We start from the raw sequence: 17,408 nt of genomic DNA on the forward strand, positions 1-17,408 counted from the left end.
ATGTATCCCTCGGATATTAGAAGTAAGCCACATATTCTGTGTTTTCTTTAGGGGGATTTCATATGTGGGTGTGAATATTTCTTTAGTTGCCAAGATAAGTGAAGCTATTACCATGGCAAAATGAAACTCGTGGTGCTGTTTTCCCAGCAGACTCTATGAAGTCCTTGCCTTATTTTAAAAAACAAACCCAAAACCCCCAAACCCCAGAATCTGTTTTTAAAATAACAGATGAGAGCACTGAAATACGCAATACAGAATGAAACTCATGTTTACCCTCGTGTAAGATACTTGGGCTCAAGAAGTTGCATAGGACATAATATGTTTTTTTTTTTTTCAGACTCTTATAAAATTGTGGTGTAATGTGTGGTCACAATAGGGTGTATCTTTAATCTTCTGTAGTTAAATTTTATAGAACATTATTGTAGCTTAGGGGATCTTTGTAAATGTTTGTAGCAACAAGGTGGGGAGGTAGATGGAGAAACATGCAACCAGAATATTTATAATAAAGCACAAGCTAGTTGGTTTTTTTGGGGGTTGTGTTGTGATTTTGTTCTTTTTTTTAAATTGTGTTTTGTGTTTCTCCTGATAGGACTTGTGAAGCTTTTAGGTTGTGAAATGGGCTGGGAGAAGCACATGTTCAAAAGGGTCAGGGTCATATGGACAGAAGTAGGACTAGTTTTGTGAGATGTCTCATCATAGCAAAAAAAAAAAAAAAAAATTAAAAACCCCCACAGTGTTGCATAGGATTTGTGAAAGTCCTTAGACATAATTCTGAAAGTTATGATTGTTGTCCTGGTTTTCCTGTGTGTCTGCCTTCAAGTAGTGTATGTCTTGGGACAAGGGAGGGGAAGCAGGAAAGCTATTGATCAGTATAAAAGTGCAGATATAGTATTTAATTATTGACAGTTTCAGAGCCTGTCCTTTGGTTTTACAATGTTGGAAATAGCTGGAAATAAAACTTGCTGGCAGCTAAAAGCTTCTAGCTCTTTCTAGTCTTGGTAAATACCTGATGTGTTGTGTCACATCCTGTGAAGAATACACCACAGCCTGTACTGAGAGGCCAAAGGGTTAAATGCTTTGAAAATAAATCAGTGCCTGTAATGATATATTGTAGTGTTACGTACCTGAGAGGGTGAAAATCAGGTTTTTACTAATTTTTCTAGGTGATGATAAGCCATAGAAAACTTTGTTTAAAATATAAGCTTGTGTTGTAAATCCAGTTTTGCTCTGACAATGAGACAATCAGGCTGCTTCAACTTCATTGTTACATTGCCAAGCTAGTTAAAATAGAATTCTTTTTTTTCCCTGTCTCCCAAATGAAATTAATACGCAGGTAGCCTATTTGTCTGCAGCACCTGGTAAAAATGGCTCTGCCTTCCTGCCAGCTAACTAAGCAGAAAGTTACATTAGCTAACAAAGCTGGACCTCAAGATTGTTCTTCTGGTGCTGAATTACAGAAGTAGTTGGTCCTAATTAGCTGGTTTTATTAGGCGCTGTTTGTTTTGAAGGTTGGTTTGTTGTTTGTTTTAGCAAGGCAGCCTGAAGCACTGTGGCACATCCATCAAAAGCTTTTTTCCCAACTGCCAGTTACCACACAGCTAGCGAACAATTTGGCTACTTGCATACAAAGATTATGTTGACGATCCCTCAATATACCAGAACAATTGGAAAAATGGCTGGGCAGTGTCTTTGTAAATTATAGGAGAGTCATGAATTGCGACTGCCTCACACCTGAAAACAGGCAGGATGTTTTAGCAACCAGGAATTCCCAGTGACAGGTTTGAACAGCAGGTTATAGTATAAGTCAGGGAAGGCCTTTTGATGGTCTAGTTTTGGTGACGTGTATTGTGTTAGTGTGTGTACGTGTCACAAGCCAGTTGAATTGGAACAGGTAGTGGGTGAGGTTGGAGGACTGAGATGATCCTTGGTCTGTATCTGATCGTTAAATCAGCTCCATTGTGTCCTGAAGCTGCAATTTAAATTTTTAGTACCACAGAAAACAAAAAAACCTGTTGTGGTCCCTAGCTATTTGAGAGCTGAGAACATGAAAAAAGCCCAGATAATCAGGGTTCTGAAAGGTGTCAGAAGTGTGGGTGATTGTAAGGAAACCAGTATGGGGCAAGTTGCTTCCTGGGTCCAGATCTGATGATCACTTGGACTTTGAACTGGTGGTTCAGTCAACTTTCTAGAAGAGGTGATCTGTACCACTGAAAACTGCTTGACTCTCTGTGTGGTTCTTTAGTTAGGACTGGGGTTTTTTCTTGCCATTTAAAGACAGTGTGTTCAAGCAGCGCCTGAGGTCCTTCTAAAAACTCTGTAGCCATTAAACGTTTTAGTATGGTAGGTACTAAAACGCACTCTGTCTAACCTACCCAGCCCTTCGTGATTCTTTGAAAGAAGAATGAATGAATCTGAGGATTAATTCAGAATTGATAAGGCTAAGGTGCCCCATGCTAACTTTGGCTTTACGTTTGGTTAGCCCCTGAGTGAAAAAGAGGATTTGCTTTTTGCCGTGCTAAAGTGGTCTGTATGCTTCCTTGTTCTGAACAGGCAGCTGATGTTTTGACAAGGAGAAAGTCACAAGTCTAAACGTTGCGTTTGAGGCAGAGTTTGAAACTGTTGAAAACTTTATGTTCTAATAATATTTTCCTTATTTTCAGATTAACTGCTGAAGTACTGATCGAGTTCTGCTATTCTTCAATGAGGAACTACAGGCTGATCTTTTGCCATAATCTTAAACAACCATAAATGACAAAAGAATGCTTGGTCAGTGAGGGCAGCTGGCGCAGAAAACGTTTTTTAAACTCGGCTGTTTAAGTACTCTGAGGTAGGTTTCTGAAAACACTTTACTTGGGCTGTTAAGAAAAGGCAGCATGGATTTCAGTATGTCTTAACTGATTAGAATTTATCAATCCATTGGTAAATAGAGAATTAATTTGGTTGCAGTGCTTTGACTGACAGTGTGTACTTCATGTTCATTGTGCCATCCTCTGTGAAAGTGATTGCTTGTGTTTAAGCAAGTATGGGGTTTTTTTTCCATTTATTTTGAAAGGACAGTTTTTTCTTTGCTAGAAGAAATATTTTGGTTTTGACAGGATAACAGTTTAACTGAGTGACTTGGGTGATACCTTTGTTATCTATCTAGATCCTGTATCGAGCAAAGACTTGCAAGTAAAGCTTGAGCTTCTGTGTGATAGGAAGAGTGGTATCAGTGAACATCTAGAGACTAGTTTTGGGGGTTTTTTGTTCAGTAAAAGTTTTAATTAGGTGCAGGTGTCGAAAGCTTTGTTGTACAGACCAGAAAATGTGAAATATGTTAGAACTGCACACGGTGCAGTTGTGTATCATAAAATGCTCAATTATTTCAAGTAACTAAAACTTGGGCTTTTGGTTTGGTATGATCCACTAGTTTCGTTTACTCCGAAGAGGCTTTTGTGTTGGATTTTCAGAGCCTGACTGTTACATACTGTCAGAAAATGGATGGAAGGATCTTCCTCACCCAGAGTATCTTAGAACTTAAGTAACAGTGTTGTCACTAGAATTTTCAGTGTTTCCTTTGCTGCTGTATATATTCTCATCGGTCCCCTGTTGAGGACTGAGCAGAACACCGCGGTGATAGCCACTTCTCTGGTTAGCTGTACTTGCAGTCATTACAGAACTTTTCATTAAGTCAGTGAGCTGACTGAGGGAGACTGCAGCGTATTTGCATGAGGTGATTAAAGCACATTGTGTTACAGATCAGTATGTTCAGCAGTGCACACTGAAGTATGATTTTTGGTTTTAATTCCTCTTATTTGACAGAAAAGACAGCTTTGATTTTTGGCTGCAAAAAGATATGAGGAAGAGCTCCTCCCCTTCCTTGAGTAACTGCAACTCTGTTCTTGCTAACAAAATATTTGGAATTCCACTTGATGAGCTGCAGCAAGAAGGGCAACCAGACAATGAGGTTCCATTCATAGTCCGCCATGTCGTGGACTATATTGAGGAACATGGTATGTATTATCTGTATTCTCTTGCTGTGCTTTAAATAATATATCTATCTGTTATTCTTAGAGAATAGATTGTGGTTTTTTGAAGAGTATTTGTTTTCTTAAGTTACTTATATTTATTTGCAAAACTGTTGTCCAGAATGTCTTTCAGTGAGTATGTGAACCGTGCGTATCTGGTTATCAGTATTTTCTGCTGTACTTGCTCATATTATATCTAACTGTTTATTTCTGCAACTTCTGACTCAGGGGGTCTGGAACAAGAAGGACTTTTTCAAGTCAATGGGAATGCTGAGACAGTGGAGTGGCTTCGGCAACGATATGATAATGGAGAAGATGTGGACCTGGTTAAAGAAGCAGATGTACCCTCAGCTATTAGCCTTCTTAGATTTTTTCTTCAGGAACTTCCAGAGCCAGTTATTCCAGGCAGTTTGCACACACATTTGATGCAACTTTCTCAAGGTAATAATTATTTTCGACTCAGTGTTTCCATTTTATTAATTTAAGAGTAAAAACCAATATGAAATAGAGATTTGTAGTGGCACTAAGGTGTCTTTGGTGTTCTGTGTAATAACACATGGATCAGGAGGCATTCACATAGACTCTTTTCTTAGCACAAAACCCAAATGAATAGGCCGTTTTTAGGAAACTCGGTCTGGATTCAAAGACGCAGTTTATCCATCAGGCAGGAAAATAGTGAGGCTGCCACATACCATGCTGATTAGTTCTGAATATTCCATGTTCTTTTATGTGAATACTGGGATGCTGGTCAAAGCCGCTGGAATCAAAGTTGTTTGACAGTTTCCCACCACAGATGCTTCAAGAGAATACCAGACAAAAGCATTCCCAAGCACTTTTATTTCCTCTGAATTTCGCTTACTCTGCCTGTGCTTCCATGGCACTTAAAAACTTTTGTATAGTAGAGGAGAGATCTCAAGACCTGTACTCATGTCATATTTGCTCTCCCACTGTGATTTTTTTCAGTTTAAAATTCATTTGTAGGAGGAAAAAACCACCTGTCATCAGCATATTGTTACTAAGTATGGCAGGTTTTTATGTACTGCAAAACCTTACCCTTTCAAGCTGACACCCATATGCCAGCATGGTATTTTCTTCACCAATTCCCAACTTGTCTGCCTGTATCCACTCTCCTCAGTCTTTTGGCCTCTGCTGGGTGGAGTGGTGTTGGAGTTGATTCATAACTTGACTGGTAAAAACACTTGTCTTGCAGCACCGTGTTAGTAATGTCTCCAGGGGTAGGTTGATGATGGAGCTCCACACCCTGAGATATCTGTGAGATAACAGAGGGTTTTGTTGGTTGTCACTCCGCAGGAGTGTTGCTCATTTTCCACTGTCAGTTTGTGTTTCTCTCCAAGTGCTGGGCTTGTTTTGCTTTGTAAGACACACATTTGTGTTTGATTTAGTTTTCTGTTGTTGAGTTTATTCCTGGTAAGAATTTGATAGTGCTTGTGGTAGTCCTGTTTGTTCAGAGTGGCAATTGGTTTGTGGGATGAGCGAGTATAGCTTAGTTTTCATGTGCTGTTGTGCTGTATTTACCAGATGGTCATCTGCATCTGTGTGATGCTGCTTCATTTTCTTCCCTTGGTAGCCTCTATATCCTGAAACTTTGAGCATGGGGTGCTTATCTGGAGAGCTGGTGAGCAGAGACTGAGTGAGTGCCCATGTGTGAGGCACAAAACAGTCTTGTACTGGAAGCAATTTTTGGAAGCTTCTGACCAGAGATGGTTGTTATGGCTGAAGTTCTGTTTGTTTGTCCTGGGCAGTAATGAGAAACTGCAGCGGAGAGGAGATTTCGTTTGTGGTACCTGTGCTGTTTGGTTCATTGCACCTAAGCAGCTAATAAACAGTGGTTTGTTTGGAGGTTTTTTCTCCCCTGCTGAAAAACATGATAAATAACAAAACGATTGTTAAGAGGGTAATGCAGAATGCTGCTGGTTGCTCGGCCAGTACTGCTGGATTTGCAGTGTTGTCTGTCAGGACTGGAAAAGGGGTCGGGGGATACTCGCTTGGTGTGACATTGCAGTTCCCTTCTATGACTGGTAAAACAGAGTTTGAAAATTGAGGTTTTTCCATCGTTGAATAGATGACTGTGGAAGGGTTGTTTTGGGAAAAGAGCTGTTCTTCAGAGTGTAAATCCCCATTTAGTTCCCTTTTGTTAAATATACAGAGAGGCTTCACTGGAATGTGCAGCTTATTGTCTTCACTGTCTTTATTTAAGGTGTGAAATAGTGATTTCAAAAAGATTTAAAGTCATCTGTACAAAGGAAATCAAAACACGTAAACCTTTAAATGTTGTTTCCTGATACTAAAATTAAAGTTTCAGTTTCTTCCACTCGGGTTTTGGCTTTTGATATTTTTGACTGTCTGCGAGACATATCTTGTCTGCTCTCCAGAATTACAGTATCAGCTGCACTGTAGGCAGAGGAGCTGCTTACAGAAAAGCTGAAGGTGGTAGTGATTTGGGATCCATAGTTACCTGTGGTGTTTCCTCTCTTTAGCAGGCATTCCATATCATTAGGTTAAGCGTAGTTCTCAAAACTACTTAGTTATACAGCAAAAGGTGTGGCCTCGGTACAGCTTTGGAGGCTCGTTCTGTGCAGGCCTAATGGTGGTTGCTCAAAGGGAAGTGATTTTAGTAACTGAAGTGTGACTTCAACCCCAGTGCACTAGGCCGTGTGTCCCAGCAGCATGTATCCGTGGTTCACTGTCGGAGCACTTCAGTTAGAGGTAGGAACATTCTCACTTTAGGTCTCTGGCTGTTGTTCAGAACCTAGATTCTGGGACAGATTGGTTAGAAAAATGTCTATAGGTGTATGTGCCAGCTGCTCTGATGGTCTGACTATCACTTCTCCCTTGCTGTCTTCCTTTTTGAAGTCTGCTTTGTGAAAGTATTGTTTTAAGTTCTCTTGCTATTCTGTTTCCTAAATGCATTTCTAGCATAAAACCTAGCAATAAGATAGAGATTTTGTTGTGTTACTGTGAGAGAACTATTTTTCTGTGCCTGGTTAGCTGTGTTCAGATGTCGGCTGTGTCTGAGCAAGTGAAGTCCTGAACAGTTACTCTCAGGTATCGCTGTACATCCACACCAGGGAATTTACTCACTCCTTTCATATTAAGGACTAGGATATCTCAACTCTCTCATCTAGAGAGGCAGAGTAACATGCTTTCCCCTTTCTAACTGATCTGAGAAGAGTTTTTGAATGTCTCAGAAGAGTAGGCCTGTTAGTATCAATTTTTCTCCCATTTTGCTTTCATGACATTTCTTTTTCCTTTATATGGAACTGCTCTGTTAGGTGCAAACAGTCGTAAACTCTTTGAACCTTGGTGGCTGTAAGGCTGATAATGTAACAAATGAGAGAGATATTTTGATGAAGGATATAGTTAAATGGGGGGGGGAGGATGAGGAGGTGTTACAGTGACCTATTTTCAGGTCTGAAATTGAATCAGCAAGCTTCAAGCTAAGTGTTGAGATGATTGCATTGAGATCGCTTGCGTTCATCAGGTATTGTAAGAGGAGGTCGAGTGTTGAGAACAGGATGCTCGCAGAGGAAAAAGCGTCGAAGTCGCTTGTCTGAAACGGTGAATTTAACTGGCTTTTCAGTAGCTCGCTATCTCTGGACTGTGGCTGTATCTAGAGCTGTTCTGCACAGCAGTTGTTGGGTGACGGTGGTAGAGTGAAGGATGCGGAGGAGCTCTCCCTGTGTAACCAGAAACTTCAGCAAGCATTTGTTGGGGAAAGCAGGCTGAAAACTACCCGCTGGACTTGCCAAGGACAATATGGTGGAAATCACTAGTTTAGGTTACCAATTTCTGCTTCACAGAGGAAATGAAATTTCTAGGGTAATGTATCATTAGGGAAAGTAACCTGATGGTACTGGGCTATGGAAACAAAACTGGGGAGGGGTTTTTGTTGTGTTCCTCTGCATCTTCACCACCAGCCTCTCCTGGAAAGATCAGAGAGGGAGAGACTAATCAGAGACTGAAATGAAGGCATGGCATGGTGGGGTAGATAGATTGTTGTGAAGTGCCACTACCGTAAATGTGGGCTGAACCTTTTTCTATGGAGAAATTTAGTATGAGAATCTTGGACCAAATAAATGTAGATCAAATTCTGACATTTTAGGCTGTGGTCTGACCAAATTACTTGTACTTCAGAAGTAAGTGGTGTCAGAGTCAAAAAGTTGATCAGTATCAAATGTGAAAAGGGGATGTCTTATTTCTGTCATTAAAATATTTTTATTGTGTTTTTCAGATTATAATAATGAAGATGAATTTGGAAGAAAGCTGAGGTTCCTCTTGCAGCAGCTTCCACCTGTTAATTACAGTTTGTTAAAGTTTCTGTGTAAATTTTTAGCTAATGTAGCATCGCATCATGAAGAAATTTGGTCGGCAAGTTCTTTAGCTGCAGTCTTCGGCCCGGATGTTTTTCAGTAAGTCAGTTGTAAAAGTTCATGCAGTGTTTTTATGTGAATTTTTGCAGTGTGCGTCTGTAGTCTAAACTTTCTTAGTCCATGGGTGACAGTAGCAAGTACACAATATGTTCTGGGCAGTATCTCTCTGTTCCCCCCTCCCCCACTCCCTCACCCACTTTTATCTTACGATTTCAGCTACTCTGAGCTATGGCATTAGAAACCACCGATTTGAGTGTTGCATTACTGTAATTATACTAAGATAATATGTAGGGACAGTGTGTAAGATTACTACTTGTAGCAAGAAAGCAGTTCTGGGAGAAAGCTCTTTGAAGTACAAACATACTGGGTTTTCCTCTCTACAGGAAAATACACGATTTTAAAACATTTCTTGTGAGAAGTTTAATTGACTAAATAGTTGTTACCTCATCACTTTTAAATATAAACTAGTGTAAAGCTTTATAATGCAGTAGCGTGAAGGCATGATTGAAGTTCTGTGTCTTCAGAAGCCATTAGGGATAATCGCAGAATCACAGAATGGTTTGGCTTGGAAGGGACCTTAAAGATCACCTAGTTCCAACCTCCCTGCCCAACCTGATCTTGAACTATTCCAGGGCTGGGGCATCCACAGGAATGGGAGGACCAGGGCTTGTGAATGTGAGGCTGTCCTCCATAGAGGGCCTCATCCTCTTGTTCTTCCTTGTCGGATGGGCCATAGCAAACCCCCTCTGTAATCTCATCTGTCTGTGCCCTCCCTTTAGTGCTGACCCATGAGCTCTTGGTGGGCTCCTTGTCCATCCCCGGGGATGGACATGCAGTCCATGCAGTCCAGCTGGTCATTGACAGAGAGGGTGACACCCCCTCCTTGTTCCCCCTGCCTGTCCTTCCTAAAGAGCCTGTGTCACTCCATGGTGGTGTCAAGTGTAGCCCTTAGTCAGAGAAGTCATTCACAGGAGGGCTTTGGGGAAACAGTTTACGTTTTATAACTAAAACTGTTGAAATCTCTTAGCATTTACACAGATGTGGAGGATCTGAAAGAGCAAGAAATAGTGAGCAGAATAATGGCGGGGCTTCTGGAGAACTACTACGAATTCTTTGAAAATGAGGAGGAAGATTTTTCATCTACGAATGATTTAAGCTCAATAACTGAGCAGGTAAGAATATTTAAACTGGTAATACGTTATCCCTTAAGTAACTCTTATACACTTACCTTTCTGAAAGATAGGTTGAAACAGAATTTTCTTTAGTATACCTTTAGGTAGCTTCTTGCAAACTGACAAAACCTGGTGTTTCCTTAAATGCATTTTCTTAACCTAAGTGTGTTTGTGAAATTGCTTCACGTAGTAAGTACAGCTATGCCGTATTGAAAAATAAATATGAGCTAAACCAGTGGTGATATCCTGCCCAAGGCAGAGGCTGTTGTGCTCTACAAACAGTAGAGCTTTGGAGTTGCCTTTTTAGGAAAGGACTGTTTTTTAAGGAAATGCAGGACCACGCTGCTGTTGGTCTTTTTCAGTAGTAGTTCTAGGTGTGTCTTAGGGAAACGTGCAGGATCTCGTACTCCACTTGATGTTATCAGTAGTGATTCCCTCTGCCAAAATTTTTGTGTGATGGTTCTGATTCTGACTTCAAAATGTCATCTTGATGTTGGTGGGGAAGACTGTTGAAATTAGAGAAACAAAGTTGAGTAGAATAGAAATAGTTTGGTCATAGCATTGGGCTGTATCAGGGTTGCCAGATTGACCTGTCCGTGTGACTGATGGTGTCTTTTGTCACTCTTACGCCTTTCCTCACAACAAGAGTAACTTTGTGAAGTGAAATACCATGTTATGCTGGGACAGAGATGGAAAGTTGTTAGGGAAGTGAAAATGTGTTACTGTGATACAACCTTCTGCGGGCAAATATTTTTAGTTCTAACAAGTCATGGGGTATAAGTGATAATGTATGGAAGAAGAACCTTTTATATCATCAGACCCAGGTTCATGGATTATTAATATCTTGGCTCAACCTTTCTCAGAAATATGGAAAGCTATAAACTGAATTTTGTCATGTTCAGTTGGCTTAATGAATGATGTATTTTCTTTAAAGAGAAAAAAGGGTAAATAATGAGCAGTTGCTAAGGAAGATAACAAGTAGTACTGAATTTTTAAAGCCTAACTACCCTACGAACCCCTCCTTTAGCAAGACAGGTAGGACAAGTACTAAGGCAGCTGGTCGCTTCCTCTTCTCTGCAGCAGACGCCTCACCCATTGGTCTGGTCTGCCAAGCGTGGGCAGCAAGTTCTGGATGAAGCAGCTTCTGCTCTGCTAGAGTGCTGCAGCTTCACAGTGTTTGCTGTCTCTGCAGCTCTTTGCAGGAGCGTGTCTAGCACCAGGAACTGACACAGCCCGGCTGTGTGTGGGAAGCTGTTCAATAAAGCTGGGCCGTAACTGTAACCCCAGGCTGAGGACTGTCATCTTTGGTTGGGGTAATGACTCTTCAGAGTAGAGTTGGCTGATCTGTACTCTCAGGCTTTAAAATTACTGACTTGTCTGTGGGTCAAGATATGTTTTAGCAAAAGGTTTTTGCAAGCATGACAGCCTGTGTGGTGTGTGTTGGTTTGTTTTCTTCTTTCCTAAGTTGGAGGCCAGTTGGGGTGTCCCTTTAATTTCATGGTGTCTCCACCAGATGTCAACAGTGCTCTTCTGCTGGGTCCTGTTCCCTCCCAGGCAACTGCGGGGGGGATCTCTGGAAGGGCAGCTGTCCCCACTGGGCACAGCCCCACTGGCAGCTGACTGCGTGCAGTGGGGTTAGCCCTTGGTTCGCAGGCACAGTTAGTGAGGAAAGTTGGGGAGAAGTACATTTCTTGCCCTGAATGTAGAGCCTTGTAACGCATCACCCCCCTCTTAAAAATAAACACTTCCTCTCTGCCTTCTTTGGAGTCTCAAACTTCTAAAGTTTCAGTTTTTCTCAATTCAGCGGGTTTGTTTTATACTCATGTGGCAGATACTATAAAGCGTGTTTTCTTGAGGCTGCTGCTACTACTTTGGTTTTGGGGTTTGCAAGTTTGGGAGGTCTAATCTGTCACAGAGGGACTTTGCAATGCAACCAGAATCACTTTGTTGTGCTTGCCTTTGTCTGTTTTGGACATAGTTGCTTTTTAAACAAGGAAGGTGGCTGTGCTGAGTTGTCGGTTGGCTTATTGGTTTACTTTTTAAATTGGCTACACTTTACTGTTTCAGTAAAGTCATCTTCTGTGTTTGGAAACAAATAGATAAGAGGCTTCCCAGAAACTTCTCAGTACTCTTGCTCTCACACTTGCCTGTAGAAGTACTCATTGAGGATTCTTAGACTGCTGTATTGCCTTCCATAGAAGGTCTGGAAATGCTTCTCGTATATGAATAAGGCTACCTGTGGAACAGAGGAGAATTATCTATTTCTGTTATATACATAGAAGAAGAAAGGTTCTGTGCCTCGTGACCAAAGTGGAAGGGATTTTGCTGGTCTTGATTCTGTTTTTGTCCATTTACTACATGAAAGGTGCTTCTCTTTTCAGTGTTTGTCCAGTGTTTTAAAAGGGCTGTGTAGCTTTTTAATGAAGTGGAATGTATGGTTTTACATAAAAGCAACTCTGGTGTGTCTGTTTCAAACTGAAAAATGTTCTCTTGCATTTACCTCTCATGCTCACAGAGCTCAACTTTTCAAGCCCTTAACTGTGTTTAAATCTTTTTTAGATCAATGATCTCTTGGAAGAGGAGGAGGATGTAAAGCTTGAGCAGTCTGAAGAACTTCCAGAAGATGGCACAGAGAAACCTGTGGAAAGGCCAGCTGTGGTGCATCTAGATGTGACAGGGAGTCTCTCGGATTCCAGGAGCGTTACAGCATCAACTAGGTAACTTGTTTCTGCCTGGGAGTTTGAAGTTAAAGTTTGAACTATAGTCTGTTCTCTCTCAGAGAGAGAAGCTGTTGGCATTTTGAGGTAAGTGGTGGTGTCTACAAACAGAAGTGTTAAAAGTAGGTGCAGTTCTCGTAGTGGTACAATGTGAGATGGAATAGCTGTTCCCAAATTCCATGGAGGAAAGCCTGTAGAACTCAGATTGGATTAGCTATGGTGATTTATGCAGAGAAAGGGAAAAAGGGCATATTTTAGGGAAACTGTGAAGTGGTATTTAAACAGTAAGTTTTGTAGCAGAAGTATAAAAATAATCTGAATGGTTGTAGATGCAAAACCCTTCTGTACCATCCTTCCACCATTCATTACAGTGGGAAATCCTAGGACTATTTCTTGTCACGTGCTAGTGAGCAGAAGTGTGTCCTTCCATGACCCTAATTCTTTTCCAAACCTGTGAGAATTTATTTGTTCAGATTTTTTTTATGCCCAGTTTGGTCAGGTGTGAAATGAGGAAAGTACTTTCTGATTTCACAGAGGAATGTATTTCATAAACAATTGTAATGAAGACTCTGTAGATGTAATTACTTCCTGAAAATACATTAGAGAGAGAAAAACCAGGGACAAAGCGGATCTATATATGACCAAAAAGGTAGTGACGAGCAAGTGGGATAAACTGACCACTGATGATTTTCAGGTTGGAATTTAGAGATTCTAGGAAGGCCTTTAGTAGGAACGATGTGGGACACATTTTGAGCACTTTAAGGATGGCGTTTTGTAAGGCTATGTATAAGACTTTGTAGAATGAGTTGCTTGCTAAAACCCTTGATTTGAGGGTCCAGTAAGTCTCCTTAATTTGAGCTGGAATGAAGGCTTTGGATACCCTGGTTCCTGAAAGTTGACTCTTTGTACTGCAGGTCCTTCAGTTAATTTAAACTCTGCCAACCAAATTTATCTTTAAAGAGCCTGAAGTTTTTTTGTTACATCAGTGCAGGAGTGACGTGACTGGCACCTCTGCCCAAGTTGAGGTTTAATTTCTGAACTCCTTTTTAGAAAAAAATTGCTAGAAAAATGCATAGCAAGCCAAGGGCTCGCGTTGTCCGAACAGGTCTGACGGCTGCTGAAGCTGGAAGGACCTGCGCTAGCTGCCCAAGGGCCAGGCTCAGGATGGGTGTGTTTCGGTGGGCTCTGCTGGTAGAGAGCTGTGAGCACACTGGGAAGCTGCACAGCGGAATATGTATTTTCCTTGCTTGAAGCACACAAGTTTTTATTTATAAGTTTGCTTTATTTAAGAGTTTACATTTCACAGATAGTGGATTTTACCTGCTCGACAGCGTGTGTTTGGTGTGGGCATTGCTGGCAGAACTTGTAGGAAGGGCAAGGAAGAACCTGTAACAAAAGTGTGACTAAAAGCAGAAGAAAGGCACAGAAAATCACAGGGAAGTTACTGCCTAAGACTGAGGAGCCTCGAATGTGGATTTGGGGTTGAAATCAGTCCAACTGTGTGGCTGCACGCTTCCTGCTGCTTCATTGCAAGAAGTTGTAACATATAAAATAATGAGAGAAACAGAATTCTGTTTTTTTTAAATAGTTAATTATCCTTGTCAGCAATGGACCTGTTTAGTTTACAGTAAATTAAAAAAAAAAAAGTTGCTGCAGCTGGAAATTCTACGAAAGTGCCTTCTTCTTCAAGTGAGAGTTTTAAAGCAATTTAACGCTGCACAGGTATTGAGTTGCTTGTGGAATGTGTAAGTGCAGCAGTAGTGACAAACTCAACGTGTTGGAGAGTCGAAATTTGATAGCCTGGAGAGAAAAACATTTTTACTCAGATGTTTAGGGGTAATTAAAAATTAATAGGCATTAATTATGGTTGGCATTTTGCATAATTTGTGGGGAAGGATAAGGAGGAATCCAGTAGAAGAAGAAAGAGGATTTTGACTGTAAAACCAGAACAACTGCAGGAAACATTTTTAAAAAATTAGTGTGAGAAAGTGTGGTTTGAACTTGTAACCACTATAAATAACTGTAAATGTTTTTTCAAACTTAAAGGCTTTCTTAGGACGCATTTAATGGACTTTTTTTTTTTTCAGTTTTGATGTGTTAAAAACCAAAAAAAAACCCCAAACCAAACCCCCGAATGTTAATGCAGGGTTATTGGTGTGTTTTGGCTTGACACAAGGCCTGCAGCGGCTTCTAAAGCAAAGGGCAGGAGAAGCACACCTTAAACATATTTTTTGCGGTTCCTTAACCTGGAGTTTTGTTGCCTCTTTGCTGTTGTCAGATTTTGGGAACCAAATTTCTGTATATTTTGGTGTCTTTGCAGAGAGAAGGGAAGAAATGCTGAGATCGTATGTTCCATGTCTTAAAAATTGGTTATCTTGACTCATACGATGGGGTGTATGACCTTCCTTCTAGTTATTTGGGCTGTAAGTCGCTCATAATTTTGCTCACCATCTTTTTTCTCTACTGGCTGTTTGTTCTCTCGGAACCATATGACCTTCAGGCACTGTGTGGTGTCAGTTTGAGATAGGGGGAAATCTGGGGAGAATGTGGATAATCATTAATGCAGTTTGATTTGGTGACTCTTGAAAATGGGATCTAAAATAAACCTGGTGAGCGATCTTTGAGCCAGGGAGCACATGAGTTGACGTATACGTGAAGACAATGCCATATTCTCTGTTCTCAGCAGCCTTTTCACTAGTGCTCTTTTGGTTTTGCCGTCCTGACTTTTGGAGGAAGGACCGACTGACTCAGCATTGCAGCTGACTTTAAGACGTGCTGTTGAAATGATCCCTTCAGAATCCTTCTGCCATTATTCCAAATCTTCCATCACTGTACTTTGCCAAGCAGCATTTGCTTTACACTTCGCAGTTCATCTCAAATATTGTCAGCCAGAAGCTTCATGTAAAAACCCTTGCAATGGTCTTTGGGCGTTTCAAAATTATGTGTGTAAAAATAGGAGATACAACAAGTAGTTAAGTTCTGTGAAGTTTGCTTAGTTTATATTAAATGCACTGACATGGGCAACATCCTCACTGCTCGTGTGGCATTTTTGTAAACTCTTTTTTCTTTTAATTAGCTCTGATCAGTGAGAGGCAATGACAGTAACAGCAACAAAGTGAGACAAAGCGCGTATATAGTAAGTCTGACCAAATACAACTGCCTGAATTACTAGAAAATATATTCTTGGTTTACTTTCACACTTGTTTTAACATCCAAATAGTTGTCCTTACTTCCATCCTGGAAAAATCTGCGAGCAACGCGTTAGGAAAGCTTTCAAGTGTTGATTGGGCAGCTTATTGTCAGGAGTGACCTCATGTTGCAGTCTATTTCTATTTAGACTGCAGGGTTTAGTGCAGCACTCCAGAAGTACAGACAGACACGCAGCCGCTGAATCCCAGCACGCAGAATGCATAACCAGCAGCCGACGTCACGCTTTGCTGTTTTTCAACTGAAGCACTTGTACTTGAAGTGCTCATTTGGGATAGCAAAAATAATCAGGATGGCCTGTAAAGTTCTGCTGCACAGGTAAATACATGACTGGAAAATGTTGCTTTGATGTGATTGCAAATAAGACTTTTTTTAACTTTCAAATTACGTGTGATTAAATGTATTTTGGAGATGTAGTGAAATGAAATAATGTCAGGCCTGATTTTGGGTTTTTTTTTTTTTTTTTTTTTTTTTTTTTTTTTTTTTTTTTTTTCTTTTAACAAGCAGTAAGAATCTGTGTGCGGTCAGTAAATTACCAAGAAAAACTTTGCAGGATTTGATCTCTGGTTAATATATTTTTCTATATCAAGCTGTGTTTCTACCAGGACATTTTATGGGTAGGGAGACAGTGCAAAAGGGATTCTCAGGAGAGGGTTAGCATTATGAAACAAAGATGTTTACCTCTCTGTGTCTTGCTGTGTCATGCTGCGTTCAGGCTCGATGTAGCAGGATAAATCACAGCTTTTAGAAAGTACCCTGGAACTGTGGTGCATCGGTTCCACGTTGTAGCATCTTTTCAGCTAAGAGCAATTTGACACATTTCTTTCAAAAAGTGCTTAACTGCTGAATGGATTAGTTGAAGATGTAAGATATTCCTTATGTAGTAAGAGGATTCTTCAGGCTTTGCAATACTGCTGATTTAGGCACATCTCTTGCTGAGTACTGCTGATGTGTCTGAAGGTGTTGAATAAACACAAGGGTGAACGGTCCTGCGCTGGGGGCTGAAGGTTACCCAGTGAGGTGGAACATTTTGTTGTGAACCATGTCTGACATCTTTTGGATTCTTTGGAGATGAGTTTGCTTCTCCCCACTCTTGCCACAGTTCCTCATTGTCTCAAGTGGTAGAATAAAGGGATTCCAGGCCGTCGCTGTTTCCTATAAATAGGATTTGTACTTGTGCCCTTGACTGAATTTCTTCTGCTCCCTTTTAACAAGTAGAGTGTTGCAGTTTCTGTGCTCTGATTGTCTCTTCCCCACCCCCAATTTATCCTAGGAGTGACTGTTTTAGTGGTAAATGGATCTCAATGTGTACAGCTATGTGTTAGTACTTTCATAATGCAGCTTTTGTAGAACTTACTGAAAATACTGAGATCAGATATTTAAAACAACATTTTTCGTGTTTTGAAATCTTACTTTTTTTCCCTGAGATTTGTGCTCATGCTCCGACTTCTATCTTGTTTGTGAAGCTGAATTTAATCATGGCTTCATGTCTTCATGTTTTTAATTTCAAGTATTGTCAAAACAAAAATTGTTTCTCAGAAAACATAAACACTTTGTACAAAGAGCAGGACTGTGCTTCACTATGCAAACATACCAATGACATGTCAATATCATCATTGTAAAGTTTTTCTTACCATTTCCTTGTTTGAAAGAAAAAACCAAAATGCCAGTTTGTTCACCCTCAGTTGTTTGATCCAACAACTTTGAAATTAGTGGCTATAGGATCCAGCTCCTACATGAAGTGTTCTAATTTTCCAGAGCTGTGTGGCAGTGTCTGTTTTGAAAGAGTAGTTTAGAGCTGCCTCTTCTGTCAAAGCATTAGGAATAGATCTGCTTCCATTCACCTGCTTGTTCAGGGGTTACATGGTGGTGAAATACGGTGCATGCTGCTATCGGCCTGGTACGAGTTGTCTA

At 40.6% G+C, this 17,408-nt stretch overlaps 1 protein-coding gene across 2 annotated transcripts in view; it reads left to right on the forward strand.

Moving 5' to 3' along the window:
- Positions 1 to 2,659: 2,659 nt before the first annotated feature.
- Positions 2,660 to 17,408, forward strand: part of FAM13B (family with sequence similarity 13, member B) — a 37,959-nt gene continuing 23,210 nt past the window's right edge. The window contains exons 1-6 of one of the 2 annotated variants that reach the window (XM_010134458.1): positions 2,660 to 2,827; positions 3,802 to 3,992; positions 4,236 to 4,448; positions 8,260 to 8,437; positions 9,426 to 9,570; positions 12,130 to 12,287. In XM_010134458.1, coding sequence (XP_010132760.1) covers positions 3,836 to 3,992; positions 4,236 to 4,448; positions 8,260 to 8,437; positions 9,426 to 9,570; positions 12,130 to 12,287 — 851 coding nt within the window. In that variant the 5' untranslated portion in view covers positions 2,660 to 2,827; positions 3,802 to 3,835. Of the gene's footprint in view, positions 2,828 to 3,801; positions 3,993 to 4,235; positions 4,449 to 8,259; positions 8,438 to 9,425; positions 9,571 to 12,129; positions 12,288 to 15,708; positions 15,813 to 17,408 lie in introns of both variants that reach the window. The other variant, XM_010134459.1, reaches the window with a different exon arrangement.

The sequence above is a fragment of the Buceros rhinoceros genome, unplaced genomic scaffold (genome assembly GCF_000710305.1).
Source record: "Buceros rhinoceros silvestris isolate BGI_N320 unplaced genomic scaffold, ASM71030v1 scaffold2314, whole genome shotgun sequence".
Classification (NCBI taxonomy): Eukaryota; Metazoa; Chordata; class Aves; order Bucerotiformes; family Bucerotidae; genus Buceros; species Buceros rhinoceros.